The 25,860-nt window shown below is 43.0% G+C and overlaps 1 protein-coding gene across 5 annotated transcripts in view; it reads left to right on the forward strand.

The window, feature by feature from the left end:
- The window catches only part of dock10 (dedicator of cytokinesis 10), a gene marked incomplete at its 5' end in the record, with an annotated part of 160,202 nt that overhangs the window by 55,169 nt on the left and 79,173 nt on the right, over positions 1-25,860 (forward strand). For 3 of the 5 annotated variants that reach the window (XM_083773857.1, XM_083773855.1, XM_083773859.1), the window contains 11 exons: positions 7,553-7,672; positions 11,430-11,519; positions 12,803-12,885; positions 16,336-16,408; positions 18,009-18,149; positions 19,147-19,281; positions 19,610-19,796; positions 21,867-21,952; positions 23,267-23,350; positions 23,690-23,848; positions 25,372-25,602. In XM_083773857.1, the coding sequence (XP_083629983.1) occupies positions 7,553-7,672; positions 11,430-11,519; positions 12,803-12,885; positions 16,336-16,408; positions 18,009-18,149; positions 19,147-19,281; positions 19,610-19,796; positions 21,867-21,952; positions 23,267-23,350; positions 23,690-23,848; positions 25,372-25,602 (1,389 nt within the window). Of the gene's footprint in view, positions 1-1,628; positions 1,725-7,552; positions 7,673-11,429; positions 11,520-12,802; positions 12,886-16,335; positions 16,409-18,008; positions 18,150-19,146; positions 19,282-19,609; positions 19,797-21,866; positions 21,953-23,266; positions 23,351-23,689; positions 23,849-25,371; positions 25,603-25,860 lie in introns of those variants that run through there. The other 2 variants (XM_083773858.1, XM_083773856.1) reach the window with 2 other exon arrangements.

The following is a 25,860-nucleotide window of genomic DNA, read 5'->3' on the forward strand; positions in this document are numbered from 1 at the left end:
AGTCCTGGATTTTCTTTTCCATCCTTTCTTCCTCTCTCTCTCTCTCTCTCTCTCTCTCTCTCTCTCTCTAGTACTATATACACACACACACACACACACACACACACCTCACGCTGAAAAGGAACGATCAGCATAACGATGACACTATGAGGAATGATGGAGGGGACTGAGAGCCATGTGTGAAGGTGAATGGATGGATGGATGGATGGATGGATGGGTGGATGAATGGATGGAGGGAGGTCTGTATCTCCTCACTGTATGTGGAATGTGATTACGAATCACTGGCAGTCCCAAATGTCAAAGGCTTATATCAGATGATTAAATTAGCGATCCCAGATTAGGATTAATGTGTTATGTGTATCATGTCAGTGGTAGCTGGGCCGTGTCACAGTCCTGCCTGGGCTTCATTCTCACACCTTATTGTCGTTCATTAACACGACACCTCCGCTGTCAGTTACTGTAGCACCATTCACTCACTACGGGTTCAAAATAGCAAGCTTACATTATTATTATTGTCATTAAATTACTTCTTGCAGATAATCTGTCAACGCATCCTTCTCACATTTCTTTCCCCTTTCCTTTCCTTTCCTTTCCTTTCCTTTCCTTTCCTTTCCTTTCCTTTGCTCTTCAAACTACCGTATAAGTAAGTTAAAGTGTTGTGAAGTGAATAGAGTCTGCATGTGCATGTTACACACTAGCTCCATTCTAAGAAAGATGGTGTGAAACTAACTGTTGGTGGTTTAGCTATCCCACAAAGTATCATGCCATAGCTATAAACGTACTGCGCTGGAAGTTAGCAGTTTAGGTGTGTGTGTGTGTGTGTGTGTGTGTGTGTGTGTGTGTGTGTGTGTGTGTGTGTGTGTGTGTGTGTGTGTGTGTGCAAGCTGAGGGAGTGCATGAGGGTTGGTGTGTAACTGATAACCATGCATGTGCACAGATATGATCAGATAAAGAAGAGACTTACCGTGTGTGTGTGTGTGTGTGTGTGTGGCGATAATGTTCAACAGTAAGGATCAGTTGGTCATTCGTTCTCTGTTTTGCTATTGTTACTATAGCAACATGAATAAAAACATTTTTTTACTGAGCAATTATCTTGACAGTTCATTGTTACGGTTAATTAGTACTGATAATTTCGCACAATGACTTGTTTGGCTTTTGGAGTCATAGGAAAAAAAAGATTACCCTGGTGCGTAGTAAAATGTAACCACTTAAGTCCTGTTTTCAAAAGCTTCTGGAAAAATACATTGAAAATAGCCAAGCTACAAGGTCACAATTCATCCTGATGTGACGAGTTGTGAGCTTGTTGATCTGCTACTTTCAGAATGTTTTCTGAAACATCCTGAAAATGGGCTCAGGGTCTAAAGTGGTTAAATGCCAGTGTGTCGTTAAAAGTATAGCACTCAGATTTGTGTCAAATGCGGTTGGCGTCCGCGTGTGTTTAACATCAACGCTCATACTGTCCACTTCCTCCTCAGTGACGTGCAGCTCACAATCGTCTGGATGCTAGTTCTGCTTCTGAACGGCACATGTTCACTGCAGTGCGCTGCAACCACGTGCGGCATGTCATTTCTGTGTAGGTAGGCTATACCACACTGAGACAGGTGATAGTTTACACACACTAGACTAGCATGACAATGAGCTTCGGGAGCAGAATCACATTCAGGAAGAAGTCTAAGAGCAAGCGTGTACGAAAAGAGCTCAACTACCTCACAGTACCGGGCTTTGTATGTATATTGTGTGTCTCTTTTACCGTCTCTGTTGTTTCATAAAGGGGTGTGAGCATCGTTACCGTTATAGTCCTGCACTGCACACAGTGACATTTAGAATTCACTTTTACACAATTACACTTTTTATTAGTCATATACTGTGGTATCTGACTTTAAATTCTGTCATCTGTTACAAAAATGGTATATATTTTTTGATATATTTAGTCATTGCTGACTCATCTGTCAAGTGTACAACTCTTTCTGTGCTATCTGGTAATCTATTTATTACAGTACAATAAGCTTTTGTGCCATTCATATATTGTATACAGTGTCAGATTCATTCTTCTTGGGTGTTTAGTTTATATATTTGTAATAGGATATGTATAGTATTTGTATATACAGTACAGTATATGCCTCAAGATGGATAGACATGAAATAGTATGACGTAAAAAGCGGCAGCCTCATATCTATATATTTCATAGTGACAGATGACGCGATGCCCTTCGGGCAGCACTGTTTTGATATTTTGCGTCATCTCAAAAAGAGGACAGTTTGGCCGAGGAAAACCCTCCGTCACACCGTCTGTGACGTGGTGAGAGTCACCATGGCGCCTCAGGCTGTTGGTGGTTTGTTTGGTTGTTGATGTATAGTGGATAGGATGACCCATGTCGTTGCTGTCGGTCAGAAACGTCAGAAATGTTACTTTGGCTGGTATAATCATAGGAGAACACATACATTAACGGTGCCAAATAGCACCTTTGTCAAATGGCGCTGTATAGAACCATTCAAGGTGCCTAAACGTACGCTGAATAAGTAGTGTACTAGAGAGAGAGAACCTCCATAGAATACAGTGGTGGTGCTATTGTATACCAAGCACCCCAAATAATCACTGACCAACTGCTGAAGAACCACCATTTTGTTTTGTGTGTGTGTGCGTACTGAATGATTATTGACTGTGACAGGCTCAATTGCAGAACAGATGACAGCCAACATTTTCATGTCGGGGACCCACAACTTGACATGCGTCAACTTGACAGGCCATTTGAAAGGATTTGATGCCAGGGACTCCCATAGAGAAGAATATGTTTTTCTTCGATTTAGGACAGAATTATATGACTGTTTTGACTGATTGAATACTTTGTTAACATTCTGCAAAACGTACAGCGATACGATTATCCAGTGATGCTAAAAGGATAACACAAAATGATCAGATAATAACAGTGGAACCTTAAGTTTGAATAGCCTAGTAGCCAAAAAGTGAACCCGGACACAAAACAAACAAGGTTTAGTATGGGTCCCCATCATGTAGAAACTGCCGGATGCTAACTTGCATTATGTTGAGCAATTTTCATAATTGGCATAATATGTGACCATACCATTAACAACCTATAGAAGGCAAAATATTCAATTTTTTTATCTAGCATGTGATGTGTCAAACTAGGGGGTTTTCATGATGCTGAAAACCCCAAGCATTAGTTTTTAAAAAAAACACTCATTGGGCTTAAAATCCATTTTGCTAGGTTAGGGTTGGAAAACCCCCCAAGGACCCCTTGGGAGAACCGCAGACCGCACATTGAGAACCACTGATGCGGAGCGCTTTTACTGAAACTCTGTTCTTAAGATTGAACTCAGCCGTTACCGAGGGGAGCATGAGATTAGTGAACTTAAGCGACCACCTTTGCGGGCAGCATTCTGTTGTAGTCTTACATTCTTACAGTCTGGTTCCCCTCGTGTCAGTTGCAAAGCCAAGAGGCCCTTTCTGTCTGTCAGGGTGCTGTGGTGGGCTCCAGCAGGCACTGCACACTGTTGCCAGATTTAGCAAGAGAAACAATTAAGCAACCAGGCTTATGAAAATAAGTAAAAAAAGAAGCAACTATCAGTTTAAGCTCTTTAAACCTATACCATCGGTTGCGATGTAGACGCGTTGTGAACTTGTAGATCTGCTATTTTCAAAAAAAGGTTTGACAGAAAAGGAATCAATGTCTTTGTTACATTTTAAGAACACTAATCTTGTATGGGGATACAAAATATGTTCATTTGGAGGTCTTTGACATGAAAATGTATGTTGTTTAAACCACTCTGGCACTGATTTAAGGAAGCAAAATTTGAAGACGACTTTTACAGAAAAACAAGCCAAAAGTTTGCTTATAATAAGCTGACATGGCAACACTGGCCCTGTGTGCTGTGTTCACTCTCTCTCAGAGTGTTGTGGTGGAGCTCCATAAGCCTGCACTGCACACTGTACATTATGGGGGTGTGTGAACTGTATAGCCCTCAGTACTTCCTCCTCTTTATCTGACCACAGCCTGTTTCGGCTCTCATTTCCACTGGCTGCTTGTTCTGCTTGTCTGTAGCCTGACACAAATAATCTATCTTCAATCTGTCAGACACATATATTTCATATAGGGCAGGGGCACCGACCTCGTGTGAAATTGTCCACCAAGTCCATAATAATAATCCCTCATGGGCTTTGTAATCTGTAATCTTTTAGCTCAGATGTTTATCTCAGAAAAGTCCCTGCATGCTTCCAACCAGGGTTCATCACCAAGTGTGTACTTTGGTGGTCTCTAAAAATGTCCATATACAGTACAGAGCGATATAATATGGTGTGAAATATAATAATATATATCTGTTGAGTAGTTTAGCCTCACGTTATAACTTCATTCATGATGTGCATGACCCGGCAAGTCAAGTAACGCTGACGTTACTTGACTGACTGGTTGTGTATTTTGCTCAGGTCGGCACTCATCAGTGTGGTGCAGCACAGCTGCGATTCATCACATGTGGATGTGGTACTTCCTTCCTGCCGTTTTTAGGTTGTGTCATCATGGCTTAAACACAGACATGGTCATTGGAGCTTATTTTAAGGGTACCACGATTATGAGAGGAATGGGGATTGAGCTTACGTCTTATGTACAGTGACGGTTGGAATAGGTAGGAATAGGCCAACATTTAGAAAACATACTGTAACAGCTCACAGTGCTGAGCTTGTACAGTACATTTGGTGTAAAGTGGGAAAAGAGGGGGCCACGTATAATCCCCTGGGGGATGCCGGTCAATGAAATAAAGTAGAATGTTTTGGCATAAAGTGCTCACTCCACTCCGCATTCATCTCATTCTGTTTCAATAAACTGTTAATCTTGAGCGAAGGTGTGGTCTCTTACTAAGTGAAAGACAAAATATACTGTCATTCAGCATGACAGGCCAGGTCATGAGGTCAAGGTATAGGTGGTCAGACATTTTGGGACATTGTGTTCGTGCATTGTGGCTGGTGCTACTGCCACTGTTACTTAACCTCTACCAACACGTAACAATAAAGACAAGGTTATTGTTTGTGTTAAAACTAAAAGAAACAGATTATGTACCAGAAAAAGGGCTGTGTGGCAGTTTGACTGGTTTCACATGTTGGAAGCATGGGGAATGAATTACTCCCCTTTAGTCTATGTGAGTATGTGTGCAGACAGCTTCATGAAAGACTTACTTACTTACTCCTCTTCGTCCCCAATGGGACATAAGGCGAGCACTCTCCATTTCATTCGATCCCTGGCAGCATGTTGCGCCTCTCCTCCCCAGGACAGGTTCATCTGTTCCAGCTCCTGCGTCACAGTTCTGCGCCAGGTGGTCTTGGGCCTCCCAGGTTTTCTTTTTCCTGGTGGTGTCCATCTTAAAGCCACCTTTGTGATGCAGTCCTGCTCCATTCTCAGTACATGCCCTAGCCATCTCAGGCGTCTGTGTGTAATGTCCTTGGTAATGCTCCGTCTCCCTGTTTGTTTGTACAGTTCATTGTCTCCACCAGGCCGAAGGCATGTGGGGAGAGTATGTTTTGCACTCCGTCCGTCCGCGTGTGTGTGTGTGTGTGTGTGTGTCCGTGTGTCCGTGAACAGCTAATCTCGGCCACCGTTAACCCGGTCGATGCCATATTTTGCACACACACTCCCTGGATGCCAACCATGAACCTCTGCCCCAAACTTTCCAGAACGGCCTGTTATAGCGCCACCAGGAGGCCGCTTTGTGCAAAACAAGTTTTTCGATGCCATATTTTGCACACACACTCCCTGGATGCCAACCATGAACCTCTGCCCCAAACTTTCCAGAACGGCCTGTTATAGCGCCACCAGGAGGCCGCTTTGTGCAAAACAAGTTTTTGCACAGTACACCTACAGATTTTGTCCAAACATCACGCAAATTGGTACACAGTCTCTCTAGAGCCATTCAACGAAACGGGTCTTTCAGATTTATCAGACTCCATCCTGATTGGTTAAGATTGGCTTCCAAAGTTCACAGGAGTGCTCAGTTTCAAACAAAATGCTGCAAATCATGAACACATCGCGTGATTTCCGTGAAATTGTGCACCCACATTCCCACTAGGCCGAGGACGAAATGCCACATGAACAATTTCAACTCAGCCTCAAGGTGGCGCTATAACTGGCCGAAAAGTGTTTTTACCTCTAACTGCACGGATCTGTGGATAACCTGGTGGAGACCTGTGCCCGGAAGGGCACTTTTTCTAGTTGTTTGATATTTTGTTCGGCCAAAAGATCTGACATTCAGGCATTCATGAAAGAAAGCCACGTAAATCGTCCAAATCGTCCTCCTTTCCTTGTTCCTTGTTTTGTATTCTCGAGGTAGAACGCCACCCCAGCATTTCGTGACTGGGGTACATTATTTAAGTCATGGTCTGCTCATCCCACAGTGCGGCAGCTATACACTCAATTCAGCTCACACCGTCTGACAAGGTGCATAGTCACGATTATCCCTTTTTCCACATTGCTTGGCATGCTTGCTTGTTGATTTTATAAGGGGTCCCAAATCATGCCATGTACACCTTATGCTATATCCTCTCCTATAAGCGCATGGGAAATGGTTCAGAACTAATACCAGATAACTCACTGTGGAGTTGGGGGGTTTCTACTGCTGTAAGTGAAACCATATAGGATACTGCCAGTGTTTTTTTCCACATGTTGTTCCACCAACACAAGACATCACATCACATCATCGTCAAGGTGTGGTTACGCAAAAAACATACAAGATATCACTTTATAAAGGTTCAAAAGACAACTATTGGATGCTGGATTCTCCCTAGTGTGGGTACAGGGGTCCAATAGTGACAACATGGAAGGATACTCATCTGACAACACAATACTTGAATGAAATGAATGAATGAATTATATATTTTTTTAGTCGTTATTAAGATGTGTTTTTATATAATTACAGTTTGGTGATGCTGATTAATTGATTATATTACGTCAATAGAGGTGTATCCATCCTTGACACCGCGCCACTTAAACCCTATGATTATAGGTCGGAGAGGCTTATTTTCAGTATCAGCCAGAAAGCAGCATTCTATCCCCGTTTCACAAACTATATATATTATATACACTTGGATCAAGTCAAACAGTGATGTGTTGTGAGCTTATAGATCTGCTATTTTTGCAGATCTTTTCCATATTTTTACAGGCTGTCAGGCTGCTGAATGAACAACCTGCCCAAAATCAACTTTATTGTCACATCACAGTTTTTTCAACAGTTTTCTTAAAACCCATTTTTGGGCGGGAACCCCTTTTGGTGTTATGCATTAGCTATGAAAAAATAGCAGATCTACAAGCTCATAGCGCGCCACCGAGTGGCACGCTACAAGCTTGTAGGTCTGCTATTTTTGAAAAATCGAAAAACCACTGACATGGAAACATAGCTTTTTCAGAAAACTGTCAGGATGTAGAAGACATTTTTAGAATCTGATCTCAGGTCAGAATGGGTTAACAACCACCAGACGAGCAAATGAATACCGATGGTCTAGCAGTGTGTTCAGTTGATATTGATGGTCTACACCTGTGTCTCCACTGCAGCAGGAGAAGCCAAAGCTGATCGATCCATTGGACTATGAGGCCGTTATCTCTGAACTGGGAGATGAGCTGAAGGAAGACCCTCTCAGAGACCTTATCTTCTTCCCCGAAAGCGATTTCACGGTAAGAGAGACAGAGATAAGATCATAGAATATACACAATTGGTGTGTGTGTGTGTGTGTGTGTGTGTGTGTGTGTGTGTGTGTGTGTGTGTGTGTGTGTGTGTGTGTGTGTGCAGGGTTATGGCTATAGGTTTGGGATCCAGAACCTGAGGAATCAGGAGGAACCAGGTCTAACATTGAGGAACCGGGATCGGTTCAATCACATTTGGAAGTGTTTCTGGAACTCTCTGTAAAGGGTCCATTTGTTACCCCCAGGCCTCATTCACACGTATACCAAACACCAATCAAGCAATGTTTGGTCGTTTTTTTTGTTTGTTTTTTGGGCCACCACAATGCTTTTCCAATGGGAGTCACATGGTTTGATCAAACATTTGTGTTTGATTGCTGATTGCTCCCCGCTCATCAAACTAAAATGTTTGGTCAAACCATGTGACTCCCATTGAAAATGAATTGGAGCAGCAATCAAACAGCAATCAGACATTGCACACGGACCGAACATTTGTTGTGTAGGTGTGTGTACGAAGCCCAAGAATCAGTAAAGGGATTGGACCGTTAAGAGGGAACAGGGAAGCGCTAACAAATCCCCCCAAAAAAATCAATTAATCTAAAAACAAGAAATCGTAGTGAACACAGTCAACACACCAGCATATTCATTATGTGGTATATGCACTCATAATATACTTCAAGCCCAGCCTGACACCCATAGATGTTTAGCATTACAATCCTCTCATTACAGTTATCGTCTCTCTCCAGCTACCCCCTTTAGCTGTTGGTTCATTAGTGCTTGCATTACTGTGCTAATAATTTCCGTGCAGACATGTTTAGGTCTAATTGACCTTCCAATGGTTAACACAAATTGTTGGCCCCTGCGTCCTCTCGAGTCCATGTTGCAAATCCCCAATAACCGTTTCCGAGCTGTTTTCTGAAAAACAAAACGGACTCTGGTATTACAGTACTTTGTTTATACACCCTGCACTCAATTCCCTTTGATTGGAAGTGAAATGGGCTTGGCAGTGCAAACATGCAAACCTCGTTTCTCTTGAGTTGTTACTCTGCCAGCTTTACTTTGCGAGCTCAGCACTCTATAGGCAGCTGATTGGGTCGTATAAATCGGAGCCAGTCATTGGTCACGGAGCCAGGCCTGCAGACGTCTCTCTCGCTATACATTTTCCTATGCCATCGTTTGGAATGATATTTGGGTATTATACCACGTACAGCCATGCCAGTATACAATCAGAGCTACATGTATCGTGAGTTAGATTACCAACTCATTAGTAGATGCACGGTTGACCCCATGAAGGCAGAAACCTCCTATGTCCGCATGCATATTTAAACCTTTTAATATTCTCTTTTTCAAAGACATTTTCAAATGATATAGGGCTGGTTAAGAAAATGTCCGCCCATCTGCTGTAGATTAATGCAGGTTCTCAGACGTTTTCATGTACCGGTAGATTAATGAAGTTTCTCAGATGTTTTCATGTCAAGGATCCCCAAAGTTGGCCGCGGAATCCCCACCGGCAAGCTTTTGTGCCAGGGACCCTCAGAAGAGAAGATTTATGTTAAAAAAATGCTATCTTTTGTAAGAACAATTTCAAGATTTATCAGATGTACAAGCTCACTGTGAGCTTGTACATATGCTATTTTCGTATAGGCAACATAGAAAATATGCATAAAGAAAAGCTCCTCACGGGGGACTCCTGGGGGTCCCCTGACCCCACTTTGAGAACCCCTGGTGTAGATCATCAGTAGTGCGATGAGTCCTGAGACAGAGAATGCACACCAGTGTGTACTTATTGAATTGCCAGGGGTTCCCATGCAGCAGCTGCTCTGTACAGATGTACAGATGCTGCTCCACGCTATAACAAGCTCTGTGCACACTCCACAGTGCCCACTAATAGAAGCAGCTCTGTGCTCTGCTGCAGGTGGTGAATGGCAAAATGGTGCATTTATGTAGCAACTTTATCCAAGGCACTTTCACCCATTCACATAGACATTCACACACCGATGGCAGAGGAAACCATGCTAGGCACCAACCTGCTCCTCAGGACTGATTAGGGGGTTCAGCGTCTTGCTCAAGGACACCTTCCCGTTTCCCAAGCGGCCGGCTACTCTACCCCTGAGCCACTGCCGCCCCCCTTTTAAATGAATCAGGTGTCCACAGTGTCCACTAATACATTGGTTCCCAAACTTTTTATACTGAAGTACCACCTCTCCAAGTACCACCATAATAACTGATGTTAAAGGAGAATTCCATACTAGAAGGCTTTCTTACCTTTATTTGTAGTTGTTACGTCCCCACCAAAGAGGTCCAGGTGTTATTTTGTGCAAAAGCGCATTATTGGCTATTTCCCCTACCATAAGCCTTCAATGAATTGCGTTGAATTGAATGGGGCTATGGGGTGTTGTGCTAATTCGCTTATTTCCATCGCTCAAAAAAATGTAAATAGTATCCCAAGCGGCACACTTTACTACTTATTTTGATGGAAATAAGCAAATTAGCACAAAAACCCAACCCCCATTAAGGGCGAAATAGCCAATAATGCACTTTTGCACAAAATAACACCTGGACCTCTTTGGTTGAGACGTAACACCTACAAATAAAGGTAAGAAAGCCTTCTAGTATGGAATTCTCCTTTAAACTATACCTGCCCTTTTTGTTCCATTTCTAAGCCAATAATGCTGCTCCCCTGACAAAACTCTGTCTAATCACTAATCAGCACAACGGATGATATTTCTAATGTGAGTAATCCATTCTCAAATAGGTTAGGGTAGGTGTGCTGTCGTGCTCATTTCAGCACGGCTGGATAGCCTATTTTAACCAATTGCTTTGGTCAGAAGAACTATACCTCTCCTTTTCTCCCTTTTTTGGGCGACTCACCAGAGGGGGGCTCAAGTATCAGTGGTGCACTAATAAATTATGACCACCTGTGTGTGTACAGTGTCCACTAATATACTGTAACCAGCTGTGTGTCCACAGTGTCCACTAATATAACCAGCTGTGTGAGTCCACAGTGTCCACTAATATAACCAGCTGTGTGTCCACAGTGTCCACTAATATAACCAGCTGTGTGTCCACAGTGTCCACTAATATAACCAGCTGTGTGTCCACAGTGTCCACTAATATAACCAGCTGTGTGTGTCCACAGTGTCCACTAATATAACCAGCTGTGTGTCCACAGTCAGTGTCCACTAATATAACCAGCTGTGTGAGTCCACAGTGTCCACTAATATAACCAGCTGTGTGTGTCCACAGTGTCCACTAATATAACCAGCTGTGTGTCCACAGTGTCCACTAATATAACCAGCTGTGTGTCCACAGTGTCCACTAATATAACGAGCTGTGTGTGTCCACAGTGTCCACTAATATAACCAGCTGTGTGTGTCCACAGTGTCCACTAAAAAATCCAGCTGTGTGTGTCCACAGTGTCCACTAAAAAATCCAGCTGTGTGTGTCCACAGTGTCCACTAATATAACCAGCTGTGTGTGTCCACAGTGTCCACTAATATAACCAGCTGTGTGTGTCCACAGTGTCCACTAATATAACCAGCTGTGTCTCTGCTGCAGGTGTCCACAGTGTCCACTAATATAACCAGCTGTGAGTCCACAGTGTCCACTAATATAACCAGCTGTGTGTGTCCACAGTGTCCACTAATATAACCAGCTGTGTCTCTGCTGCAGGTGTCCACAGTGTCCACTAATATAACCAGCTGTGTGTCCACAGTGTCCACTAATATAACCAGCTGTGTCTCTGCTGCAGGTGTCCACAGTGCCTCAGGAGAGACGGACTCTCACCTCCACCGTACCTGAAGGAGCAGAGGAACAGGCTGAATGTCTGCTGGTCAGACAGGTGAGCTCTGGGGATGGCGTGCGTCGCGTGTGTGTCTGTGTGTGTGTGTGCCTGTCTGTCTGTCTGTCTGTCTGTCTGTCTGTCTGTCTGTCTGTCTGTCTGTCTGTCTGTCTGTCTGTCTGTCTGTCTGTCTGTCTGTCTGTCTGTCTGTCTGTCTGTCTGTCTGTCTGTCTGTGTGTGTGTGTGTGTGTGTGTGTGTGTGTGCGCGTGTGTGCGTGTGTGCGTGCAGTTGATCAGTGAGCATAATATGTGAAACAGACAGTGGTTGTTTGCAGGTTTTCCCTTTGATTTTATTGCCATAAAAAACAAATCTGGCTATAATATTGTATTGTTTTGACATGGAGACTATAACGGGACTGTGTGAGGTTGTTCTATTGTTGTTGATATCTATTATCTTCTGACATTGTTGGGTTAAGATCTAACATGAGCAAGTTATGAACAGTGAGAACAATGACTTCGAGAGAGACAGAAAGAGAGTGAGAGAGAGAAGAACCTGAGACTGCATTTACAACCCATGGGACATCATTTTAATTCAATTCCTCTCATAACTTGATTACTCTGATGTTTTATGTGAGTATGCCTGTGAGACGGTCTGTGGGGAGCCAGTGTCTATCTGTAAAAACAAAAAACTAAACAAAAAAACGGTTTACTTTAGAGCACCCGAAATCTGACGTAATTTACATATCCTACGTGGGTCGCGTTTTTTTCCTCATTATGAATTAACTGACTGTGAGGAATCGTTAATGTAACCACCGCCGAATTAATTAAAAATGTTGCGAGAAACAGACTGAATCAAATATGACTGACTGACTACCGTAAACGATACAGGCCTTTTGAGCGAGTCACGTCAGGACTTCTGTGCTCTATAGCTTTCATCTTGAGATGATGACTGTGATATTTCAACTGTTCCTCACATGCTAAATGGCTAATCTTCTATCATAGCAATCATCTCTGTAGGCTGGAAACATCATATGTCAAAAAAAATTACAGTGCTTTCAAAGATTCAAATTCAAAAGTAGCCAATGTGGCAGATCTACAAGCTCAAAACGTGTCCGTTTGTGCCACGTTTCCAGCTTGTGGATCTGCTACTTTTGATGCTTTTGTGTAACGCATGTTGTATGATCAAGTAGGGTGTTCATTTAGGACACCAACGATACTCACAGTATAAGCAACATGCGGTTTTTCAGGGGGAAAAAAATGATTTATTTGCACAATGTGCCTCATGTCTTAATGGGTCTTAGCAATAACACATTACTATATATTTCCATCCCCTTCTTCCCCAGGCGTGTAAATATTATAACTCCGAGCTGAACGTTGTCCAGTTCCAGTATGAAGACTACGCCGGGGACTACCGCCTCCTTCCCAGGTACAGTTACTGCACTTATATTTATGCTACTTTCACTTTTGTAGATTGTAGTTTTTTTTGTTGTGGCTTTCGCCTTTATTTTATATTTTTTTTATGGAGGGACAGACAGTATAGGCTGACAGGAAATGGGGAGAGAGATGGGGGGGGGGAGAGAGACATGCAGTAAAGGCCGTCGGGATCGGGAGTCGAACCCGCGGCACACTGCCAGACTGGGTTACGGCCAAGGTGCCTGGACCATTAAGCCATATGGGCCCAGGCCGCAGATTGATTATTGTTGCTGTTCTCGTTTAATACAGGAGGCTATAGCTATTTAGGGGTCTTTGGCATGGAAATGTTTGGGAACCCCTGCTAGCCCTTAAACCATTGGACACATCTGTTCTGCTGACTGCTGTTGGCTATAACTACATTAGTTATCATCGGCCCGTTCATCATAATGCTAGCTGGGAACGAGGAGAAAGAAAGATAATTTTTCTCGCCATAATGACTATTGGATATTAATATACTGTTATAGCTACTGCTAACAGCTGACCCAGATGTTGAAATGCATGTGTGCGCTGCGTTTTGTTATTTATTATGACTGTGCCAATTTTCTGCTAGCTTGACTCTTGACTTTGAAGATAAAAGGGAGAGCATATTAGGGTGCATTATTCATGCCATGTACTGTACTGCAGTACTTAACGTTCAGACAGTACGGTAAACACTCTATTCTTCAACTTATGAGACGTTATGATGTCATTGGGACCGAGCGGGGCCGTGTGGCTGGTCGGTCAGGGACTGGGGCCAGCGTTTGCTCTCATAAACAATGAGAGATGCAGGGAGGGAGGGAGGGAGAGTACAGTACAAGCTCCTAACATCAACTTAACCCTAGATGTGTTCCGGAGAGAAATAAGCAACCAGGTCTATGCCAGAAGAAGCAGAAATAGGCTACATCTATTTGAAAATAGTCGATCTGCAAGATCACACGAAACATGTTAACTGCACAAATTGGCGGTGTGGGGCGAGCCCGTATAATTAAGCAACTACGCTTTAGAACCCCTCCCCACCAATATCTAGAAGAAAAACATGCCCAAAGTAGCTTATAATACTGGTTTCTGGGAGGTCATAAATAAGAAGTAAGAAAGTACTGCCGAAGCAGACAACCCACAGCACTCCATATTGTATATGTCCTTTTTATACAAATTTATTTACCTCTGACGTTGATAACGAACGTGTTTCGGCCTGTGTGGCTAACGCTGACGAAGGCCACACAAAGCCGAAACACGTTCGTTATCAACGTCAGAGGTAAATAAATTAATATAAAAAAGGTCATACAATGAGTGCTGGCATTTTCTTCATTTCAACATAAATAAGAAGTGCATGGTGTCGAGTGAGAAAGGAGTGTACCCTAACGGATGTCCACTGTCCTGTGTCATGGATCAAAGGGCCTTATTAATACATCTCGTCGGTAATCAATTGTGTTTGTTTTTATGATTGATGGATGGAGTCATCAAAGTCAGTCAATCACCACAGCTGAGGAAACTAAATAAGCAGCGAGCGTCATGGGACAGGATAACACAATAAAGCACTCGAGGAGGCTTGTTTTCATTGTGCTTCTCCCTCGAGACGAGGGGGGAAGGGGCAGGCCTCCAGCACAGGCTCTCAACAACGTTATACTCATTTGAGGAAAAAGTACATCATAATTTGTTCACAGGCATTTATGATTACATCAGTACAAACAATGCACACTGATAAAAATATATTGTCCCTTTGCTCATTAAATCAATCAGACAGACAGACAGACAGACAGACAGACAGACAGACAGACAGACAGACAGACCTGTGTGTTCGTACAGAAAGTCCCTGTGAGGCCGACCGACATGCAGTCCTGCCGTGAACTCGCGGCCACAGGAATGTCCCCCCTCTCTCACAGGGACTTCCATAGGGACACAGTCTCTCAGGCGGTTCACATGACCTCTGAACTCGTACCCTGGCTTTTAAGTTGTAAAGCTGCATAATAGAAATAGTTAGTGTTCATTTTACTTTTTTTACTAGTGACTCAAATAAATAAATGGGGCCCAGTCAATGGAGTGGTTGCAATGCCTATACAGAAAACAATGATTAGGGAGTTAGACCAGTGTTTCTCAACCTTGACATTTGAGCCACCGACCTCCATGATCAGACCCAAAACTAAAGAATATTTTGTTATCGTTGAATACGATTTTGTCCACAATTCTATGCTGTATTGATGTTGGTACCATAGAGATATCAGGTAAATGTTGATCAAATAACAATTCTTCTACAATCTACATTCTCTAATTGTGTAGACTTCTTGTATATTAAGTAATGCAGATGTTTAACAATAATTTAACTCTTGAGAGCGTAAAATGAAGAGTTAAAGATCTGTAAAGCGTTTTGGTTACCAACTCTCCATCATTTAGCTGGGGACCACCTGGAACCCCCTTCAAGGACCACTAGTTGAAAACCACTGAGTTAGACCACTGATCTTATAGCCTATACATCTCCACTTTTGAAAACAGCACTGATACCCAAATTCTATATGTCGCAAAGTGATTTTATATGAACCTATTAAAACCGGGAAAGTGTGTCATTTTAGATTTTAGTATTGGCTATGGCTATTAAAAAACAAATAGCACATACTCATGGCGCATCATGTCGTGCCACGCTGTAAGCTTGTGTATCTGCTATTTTTGAACGTTTTTGAAAAACTTTGAAAGTGTGAGAACTACTGATTTAGAAGGTACACGTTTGTAGAATCGGCCTCAGGTCTTAATGGGCCCAGTTGAGTTACGTGTTATGAATAATTAACATGCACCTTTATAGCTAGGTTCAGTTTGATGTAACATCTAGCTAAAAAGAAGATACAGAAACAGTGTGTGTGGTGCTGAGATCAGTTGCAGTGTGTTTGTGTGTGGTGTTTGCTTCACTGTGGAATGCCAGCCTTTTAGCATTCCTGTGTCCAGCGGTCAGCCCACACATAGCAGAACGTTTCTAAACTGTTCTTACCCTTAATAGATTTTGTCAGACGTTTACGATTTTGTGCCTTTTAGCGGAGCGGCTCCATGCGATAGCTTCAACAAACCACAGGCTGCACAGTCCAAATCCTGAGTGCTCGTTTAACTCTTTGAGCGTGAGGAAATTGACCCTTTTGGGCTCATTTCTTCACTCTCAGAGTTAAATGCGCACGAAGGATTTTTTTTTACTGTGTAGCTCTGTCTGCAGGTCATAGCACATCCACAAAGACAATTTATCCTCAATTTGTTCTCAAACAAAGAAAGACATGTCAACCAGTGAAACCAGTGAGGCGTGCTGTATCGAGGACTCCCTATTGTTGTTCCTTGACAGAACAAGATGGATGGGGTCATTTGCATCGGTCAAACAGAGTGCATTAAATCAATCTAAAAAATCTCTCTCTCTCTCTCTCTCTCTCCCTGATTTCTCATTGTCTTACAGGAAGCTGTTTAAAGCAGAGAAGCTGCCGTCACATTCGTTTGAGATTGACCATGAAGACGTGGATAAGGATGATGTCAGTCATTATTATTGGGCCACCAACCCTTTTTTAAACAAATGTTTAAACATACTGTATGAGCATCCACATTAAGACTTAATTATGAATGCATAGTATTTATGACTAAAATGATATTTTAACTGTATGTTAGAATGTGTTAATTACACGAGAGGGTGTGGGTTAACGTGATTATTGCCACAGGAACGAGACGAAGTCGAGTTCTGCAAGCATCAATGAAGTGGCAATAATCACGTTAAACCACACTCAAGTGTAATATTGCAATTCTACAACATTTACTCTTAAAACTAAGAAAGTTTTTTTTTTCGCTGAAAGAAAATATATTTTTAATGACAGATGTAGTCACTACGACCACAAATGTCCCAAGAAACTAGCTAGCCTAGCCACCGAGTTTGCTAGCGCTCTGGGAGAACAGAGCAGCTGAATTCTTTGTTTTGATTAGGTGGTGAATGGTGCTGGTTTAACCTAGCCTGGTTAATAAACCAGACCGAATCAGCCGTTGGCAAAAAGAAATTGCCTGCCGGCGGATTACGGTCTGGAGAGGCTCAATTGTACGCCCATTTCCTACACCAGAGAAATGGGGCGGCCAATCGGGACATGGTATGCAATATGGGCGGGCTTTGGTACAGTGACTTTCAATGCTTGAGACCTTTGACTGACAGTAGCTCTGACCAATTGCGTCAAAGAGAAAATGTTTCAACCCGCCCCCCCTGGAAATGAAATCCAAGCTGAGCCTCCCCAGACTAATATCCCGCGGTCTGTGCGATATTAGTCTGGTTTATTAACCAGGCTAGGTTTAACCCACATCTGCAGTGGTTGGAGGTGGTCTCATTTTGACGCCCACCGGATTGGACACCAGATTGTCATCTCTATTGTAGTTCGGTGGCAATTTCCTCTCTCCGTCATGAGAGGCAGACAACAGACATATATCTCGATCTTATGGATTGTAGCTTTTAGCATTCACTGTGAAAGAAAGAAGGCCCAGGTTGTGCACAGAGCTCTTCAGAATCTAAAATAAATTCAGCGGAAATCTACAAGCTTGGGAACTTGTGGATATTTCTGATTTTGTTTATCCGTCGATTATTCAGTTAATCTTTAGACTTGACTCGACCCACAAAATGACCGCAGACGTTGTCAACAATTTAAAACATTATGATAAATGCTCATCACACGTTAGCTCTGAACACAGACAGACATTTTAAAATGACTTACATAATTAACGTTGTTTATCCATCTGCCATTTATGCATTATATCATTATTATTATCTAGTTGTATATCTATCATATTATTATTGTGTGAGCAAAAGTCTTGGCGGAACGTTTCCCACCAGCATTTCACTGCTTTTAACCCATTATGGGCGGGAACCCCTTTTGGTGTTAGCATTATGTTATGCTTTAGCTATTGAAAAATAGCAGATCTACAAGCTCATAGCGCGCCACCGAGTGGCGCGCTACGAGCTTGTAGGTCTGCTATTTTTGAAAAATCGTAGAAATGCGGCACACATCTTTGAATATATATTCTATCAGAGCGAATGTTTTTTTTTTTTTTTGACGTTGGGTCTAAATAATCCTGATTTCTTGGTTCTCGCACGTTTTCCAGGACACCACCTCCCTGTCCTCGTCTAAGGGTGGCGGGGGAGGCGCTGGAGGAGGAGGAGGAGGAGGTCTGGGTGTGTTTCGGTCGGGCTGGCTGTACAAAGGGAACTTCAACAGCACCGTCAACAATAGCATCACTGTGCGGGTGAGGAAGTGAGACTGAGGCGCACGCCGCTCTCTCAAAATGTTAATCGGTGGTTGAAAAAGCACTCTGCTGTTTTGATGCATGTAAATGGATCAATACTGCAATATGGAGACACTCTGTTACAAGTCAAAGTCTGGCATTCAAAATGTAGGCCTACTTGAGTAAAATTACAAAAGTATTGGCATCAATATGTACTGTATCAAAAGTAAAAGTAGGCCTATTCATTTCACAAGTTCAAAATCTTATGAAATAGCCGATCTACAAGCTCACAATGCCATCCATTGTGAGCTTGTAGAAGTACTGTAACTCTTTTCTTTATGCGTTGTTCCTCAAAATTAGCCTGACACCCTGAACTTTCATAGAGTCGCCATAACATAATTTTTTTATGAGTGGCTAGCGTTTCAGGGCTGGATCCAGGCTACCTCAAAATGCCACTCTCTTTCTGTGTCTTCTTCCCCAGAAGGATGGTCTGTGTGGTTTCGAGCCTCAGGGCTCTGATGTTCTTTAATTATCTCTGGCCAGATAACTGCTCACTATAAACGATTTTCAGTCAATGTGGGAAGATATACCATGCCACAGACAGCCTGTATTACTCCAGGAAATGTGTAAGCGTATATATTACCTGATGACGTCAAACCTCAATATTTGCACAAAATAAACAAACAAAAACACAATTTGATGTCATCAGGCTGTGGAGAAATACATAGAATATAATAGTTTAATTTTATAAAAATGTATTACACAGTAGAGACACAATTTTGTTCTCCTCACATCGAAACAATTCAATTAGGTTCAAATAGTATGACATTTCAGTTTAAAGAAGATATTGTTTAAATGTAGTCCATTCCTACATTCTGAGCAGTGTCCGGCAAAGTCTTTCTTTTTGGTTTTGGCTTTTGGTCATTTGAAAACACCCAGAGTAAAATGAACACCGTGTGGATTTTACTGTTTATCATCATGTCTATAATAATGGTCTATTCTATTGTTTGTGTTTCAGTCATTTAAGAGGAGGTACTTCCAGTTGACACAGTTGACTGACAACTCCTACATCATGAACTTCTACAAAGATGAGAAGATCTCCAAGGAGCCCAAAGGCTGTATTTTCCTGGACTCCTGCACAGGTGTAGTGCAGGTGGGTTTCAATATAGTCAACACGTCGTATACTACACGCACGCGCACACACACACACACACACACACACACACACACACACACACACACACACACACACACACACACACACACACACACACACGCAAGCGCACGTTTGCAGGATAACATGATGAAATGGGTTAGCCACACGTTGCAATACTAATTTATTCACCCACCTATCCATCTATCAATTTGTCTCTCCATCCATTCCTCCATGCATTCATCTCTATACCATGCATTATACCCACATTTACATCCCCACCTCCGCCCCTTCCTATTGGTCTGATTGTCCGTCCGTCCGTCCATAGAATAACCGCCTACGAAAGCACGCCTTTGAGCTGAAGATGAACGAGGTGACGTACTTCGTCCTGGCGGCGGAGAGCGAGCAGGACATGGAGGAGTGGATCAGCACGCTGACGCGCATCCTGCAGATCAGCCCCCACGACGGGCCCGCTCCGGACCGCAAGAGTCTGGACCTCACTGACCACCGCCAGGGTGAGAGACACTTCCACTGTGCACCACGCAGTGTTGTTTTCGTCGACTAAAACTAAGACGAAAATTGCTCGTCGACTACCTTTTTTCACTGGCGAAAACTAAATGGAAACTAAATTAAAACAAGCTATGACGACTAAAACTAAGACTAAAAATATTGACAATTTCGTCATTTTTCACTTGGTTTCATGCTGAAAATAGCCGATCTACAAGCGCGTCGCGGCGCGACGCGTTTTGAGCGTAAACGCAAGTGTAAAATCAGTCATTACGACGGCATCAAGGCGCGACAAAATACATTTTAGTCGACTAAATCTACAGTTGATTTAGTCGACTAAAATGTATTTTGTCGCGCTAAAATCTTATGATATTTAGTCGACTAAAACTAGACTAACACTAACACATTCCAAGTGACTAAAATGTGACTAAAACTAAATGAAGTTTCATTCCAAAGACTAAACTAAAATAGAAATTTGCTGCCAAAAACAACACTGACACCACGGGAAAAGACATTTGGGCTTTCCGACGTGGGAATTTCAGCGATAGAGAGAGAGAGAAGTGCTCCAAAGCATTTAGCCGAGAGGAGAAAGTATAGATGAACACAGATGTATCATTTATTAATTAACCCATTTAGGTCTGACCTCAAAATTCTAAATCCTCCAGTTTTCTGAAATATATATTTTTTTCACGATTTTTCAAAAATAGCAGACCTACAAGCTCGTAGCGCGCCATCCTATTTTTCAACAGCTAAATTATAACAATGTTTTACCCATTTTGACCTGAGATCGGATTCTAAAAATGTCTTCTAAATCCTGACAGTTTTCTGAAAAAGCTGTTTCTATGTCAGTCGTTCTTCGATTTTTCAAAAATAGCAGACCTACAAGCTCGTATGAGCTTGTAGATCTGCTATTTTTCAATAGCTAAAGCATATCATAATGCTAGCACCAAAAGGGGTTCCCGCCCAAAATGTTTAAAACACCCCAAATGGGTTGAAGGTGGACCGTGGATGAAACCCTAGGCTGATTTTGTGGTTTGTTTTCCTGTAAAGGTTAAAAACTACAGAAGGGTTAAATATATAGGCTAACCTTAGAGCTGTACAACATGCGTAGCTGCAGCTAATACAATGAATAATGGGCATGTCAACGTTAAATTGAGGTGTGCCAACGAACCAAACTAAATAACACACCCATCATTAACTTTATTGTCTGCAGCTGTGCTGCTTGCATCACGGCGTACTATAAGGCCTTACGCAGCCTTATTTAATTTCCCCTTTCATAAACCCACAAGATTATTATAATAAATATAGGACCGTTAAGAAATAAATGACATCATGCTCTGTATCAATAGACGTTTTCTTTGTTCCTTTCGCTGGTATAATCTTTCTGTTCTGCTGCGTCGCCCTACGGGGAGAGTTACCACTGGGTGTGGTGGTGGCTCGATCCATATAACATTAGAACCAGGAAATGAGTCTTGACATTAGCCGTGGAACCCGCCTCACGTTAATAGTTCCATGAGCGTAGGAGCGCCAGAGCGCTGGGGGTTCAACCCATAACTCTTAAAACCGCATGTGCGGGATGTGCGTGAGCCGGAACAGACAGGGGGAAGTACAGCCTATATAACATTGCATAACGCAAGACCGTGCACGCCACGGAGAAGCGAGTCCAAATGCAGTCAAAAGTGACGGAGTTGATGTAATACGTTCAGACATCACGCCAGCGTTGGGTCCGTTTACATGCTTGTAAATCAGGTTCAGGGGCAAGTGGCGATGGTAATGAGGCTTTTAATTCACTGTGGCCCGTGGGGGGGGAATCGCTCCAGGCGTGCATGAGTTATGTTCATGCAGCTTGCCTGGCCTATTGTATGTGTACCATCCTGTTAAAGTCTGAGATGAAGACATAAAGATCTGCTGAATCATTATGATTATTATCGTGCACTTAGTGTTTGACCTTTGACCTGTTGCGGAGGGGTAATGGGCACCTAAATAAACATGCAACGCTGCAATTTATTACCTGTAAATAAAACGAAATGTCTCTTCCTGGCAAAAGCTCTGACTGCATTATTCTGTTCTTCCTCCAGATGTGTTTGACCTGTCGTTGAGCGACGGCTGTTTACATGAGAATGAAGAGACGACAGAAAATGGCATCAATCCGGAGATGGCCAAGGTCGGCTGTGGCATCCCTTCTTTTTGCAATGTTCACTGTTTTTTTTTTTTTTTTCTTTTTTATTCTTTATTTACCCAGGGAAGTAGCTGAGCACAGGTGCTCATTTTCAGCAACGCCCTGCAAATCGAAACACACACACACACACACACACACACACACACACACACACACACGCACGCACACGCACACGCACACACACACACATTAAAACCTGGGAGCTGACCAGTACAACCACAGTCTTATACTGTTGGCCACTAAGCAGCTCCAGGGGGAGCAGTTGGGGGTTCAGTGCCTTGCTCAAGGGCACTTCAGTGGTGTTGGGTGAGTGATGACAATCACTTCCCCACCCAGATTTTTCCTGCCCGTCCGGGGAATCGAACCGGCAACCTTTCGGGCAAAACAAGGGCACTCCTCTAATTATTAGGCCACCGCTGCCCCCAAGACAGTTTCACTTACTGTCTTAAAGGGGCATGAAACCCCTTTGTGCCAGGCTATGAGCTTAATCTAGACCATTTTTAACTAAAATCTTTGCTTTTGAGATGAGACGAGGGCTCTATTATTACATATTATTTTGGGGGTCATTGACATGAAATAATTTGAGAACCACTGCTAATGGGTTTTTCATAAAACCCTTCATAAAAGGTCTTTAATTAATTGGAATAACGTGCTCCTTCCACGCGCTACGTCCAACCAGGAAAACTCCCCCCTGTCAGGTGTAAAGGAGCAACTTGGACACTCAAGCATGAAGGAAGCATGAGTTAAGTCCGTTGCTCTCCCTAGGTTGGCGGAGGGTGTGTAGAGCCCAGGATCACATCACAGGATGATTGACACAGGGGTGAAAAATGGGTTACAAAATCGTGGGACAAAAAATATAAAAATAAATAAATAAAAGGTCTTTAATTAATGGGTTAATCAGTTCAAGTTAAAAACTACAGCAGGGTTAAACATGGCAGGCTGTAAGCAACGCAGCTGCAGCTAATTCAATTAGCAACGGGTGTGTCAGATTTAAGTGGGTGTGACCGTGTGCCAATGTGCAAACATACAGTAGTCAAGAGTATCGTCAATGCACATTGGCACAGAAATCTCCAGTAACACACCCATTGATCATTTAATTAGCTGCAGCTGCGTTGCTTACTTCATGGTGTACTATAAGGTCGCAGTCTTATGTTACCCTTCTGTACTTTTGAACATGAACTGGAAAACAATATGAATTAACATTTTTGAAATATTTGTGTTTCATTCAAGGCATCATTATCGTCTTATTTCACAAATTTCTGTCTGTAACAGTACAGTATATTTCTGTCTCTTTTTCAGTATATTTCTGAGACAGAGGAAGGTGTCCGCGCTGCCAGGAGAGAAGAGAGGTTGAACCTGTTCTCCCTAGATCCTGACACCCCAGTATGTATACACAGTACACGCTGCGTGCGTGTGTGTGCGTGCGCGCACGTGTGCATGCGTACGACCGTACGTGAATGCATGCGTGTGTATTAGGGCATTCACTTCTAGTCATTTTTACTAGTTGACTAGTTGCCTAGTTTACTAGTCGACTAGTTGTTTAACTACCTATTATGTAAAAAAAAAGTCAACTAGTCAACTAGTACCAATGACTAGTGGATTTACTAGTCGACTAGTAAACTAGTCAACTAGTTGCTTAATGCCCAAAGTGTGTATATACATGGCATGCCAGTGTGTTCCTCAAACACCATGTGTGTCGTGTGACTGTGTCCACACCACCAGGTCCTGAGGAGTCCGCGGGGAGACTACCCTCTGGGAGAGAGTGTGTCGGTGCGTCCCTTTGAGGAGAAGCTGGGCAGAAGGCTGATGATCAACTGTCGATCCTTCAGCCTCTCCCTGCAGGGCTGCGTCAACGAGACGGAGACGGGACCAGTCACCAACGTGAGTGTTAACAACAAGCGCACCGGCTCGCACGTTCAAATAATTCACTTCCAAGATTCCGCACGATAAGAATTTCCTGCGATGTCTGTGTTCCTTTCAAAATGGTATCCAGATATCATTATTAGTATAAAGAAAATGCCTCGAAATTCGGACTAAATGAACACCTTAGCATTGTAGTACAGCAGTTTAAGGGCCCGGGCCTATTTAATCCATTAATAAAATGTGCCCATCGTTTATAACGCCCGGACCACTTTTACCGACGGACCAGATGTTGTTGTGAATGTGTGTGTAGCAGCTAACAATAGCCACAACACTAAAGATGCGGTCGACAACAACGGGAGGTAAGAATAAATCTATCGCGACTAGCGGCTGGACCGCGGAGGGCCGTCAAACACAGGATCTTTTTTAATAATTAGGCGGGATGATTTAGATCGCGAGTTATTAACGTTTTAAGATTTTCGTTGTCGTCGGCTAAACAGGCGGGGGGAACATTTTCGATGACGTGTCACTGTTGTGCAACACAGAGGATTGCGCAACAAGCAAGATTAACCAATCTCCGTCTCGGGCACATGACTGCACTTGAACTTGACGGTGATTTGCGTCATGGGCCATTAAACTGTTTAATGGTGTGTATTTGGTATTGTTGAATTGCAGCTTGTGTTAATAATTTTCATTGGTTAAATATTTCTGAAACCCACAGGCAGACTTGTATAACCACTTTTAACCTGGCGTCACTATGGCAGGCATGTTATTATAGTTCAATAGTTATTATACCGTTTTTAAAAATGGCACAAGTCTAGCAGAAAGATGTAATATGGAAAAACCCGACACAGATTTGCGATGCATTGTGAGCTTGTAGATCGGCTATTTTCAAATGGTCGGAATGTTTATAGTGCTGAAGTGGTTAATGTATGTTTTGTAATAATAATAAAAGTGTACATTGTAAAAGTACAATATATGCCTCTGAAATGTAGTGGAGCAGAAGTAAAAGTACTGAAAATTTGACATACTCAAGTATCGAAATTGTACTTAAAGATGGAGTGCTGTGATTTAAAACATGATCATGAGGTCTTATTGTTATATAAGGAGGTATAATCTTTTATACGCCCACCAGTTCATTAAGTATGCCTGGTTTGCCTGGTGGGTGGTGATGGGTGGTGATCCACCTGAACTGAAGCCGCACCCACAGCTGTAGTTGTATGATAAAGGGGAAGGGGTTAGGGGAGGGGCTGATAATGTGATGTCACTATATTGCTGTTTATTTAATTGGCCCCGTTTGACTGTCAAGGGTTCAGCCTCCAGGAAGAAACCCTAAATACAAAGTTAATACACCATTGCACATAGAAACGACTCCAGGGTGTCTAATGAAGTACTGTCACCTCATAGACACATGAAAAACTGGAAAAATTAAAAAAGAATTGTGGCACTCCATCTTTAAGTACAGCACTTTAGTAAATGCACTTAGCATGCTTTCCACCACTGCCCATAATTGGCGAGCCCGCCTTTGACTGACGCGTTCCCAGATCGAGCCGTTCTTCGTGGTCCTGGCGCTGCTGGACGTGCGCGAGGGCAGGAAGGTGTCGGCGGACTTCCACGTGGACCTCAACCACGAGGCGGTGCGCCAGATGCTGCAGGGCGGCTGCACCAACGGCACCACGGGGCCTAGCGGACAGGACCCGGACGAGGGGAGGGGACCGGGAGACGTCTGCCATGTCAGTGCGGAGCTGGAGCGGTGGCTCTGCTTCCCCAACCAGGTAATTAAAGCAGTGGTTCCCAAACTCAAGGACCCCTCAAATTGACACTCATTATAGCCCGCGGGACCCCCCATTAGAAAATATACGCCAGGGACCCCCCATAAGAGAAGATTTTTACGTCTCTAGCAGAGACTCTCAAACATTTAAATTTCAAGGACCGCCAGTTTGACATCCATATTAGTCTACCTACCCCCATTTAATGGCATTCTATCTCTCCCAATTTATATTGTAAAATCAATGTTAATTTAACTCTGAGCG

This window comes from Protomyctophum parallelum (genome assembly GCF_964188405.1).
Source record: "Protomyctophum parallelum genome assembly, chromosome: 9".
In the NCBI taxonomy this organism is placed as follows: Eukaryota; Metazoa; Chordata; class Actinopteri; order Myctophiformes; family Myctophidae; genus Protomyctophum; species Protomyctophum parallelum.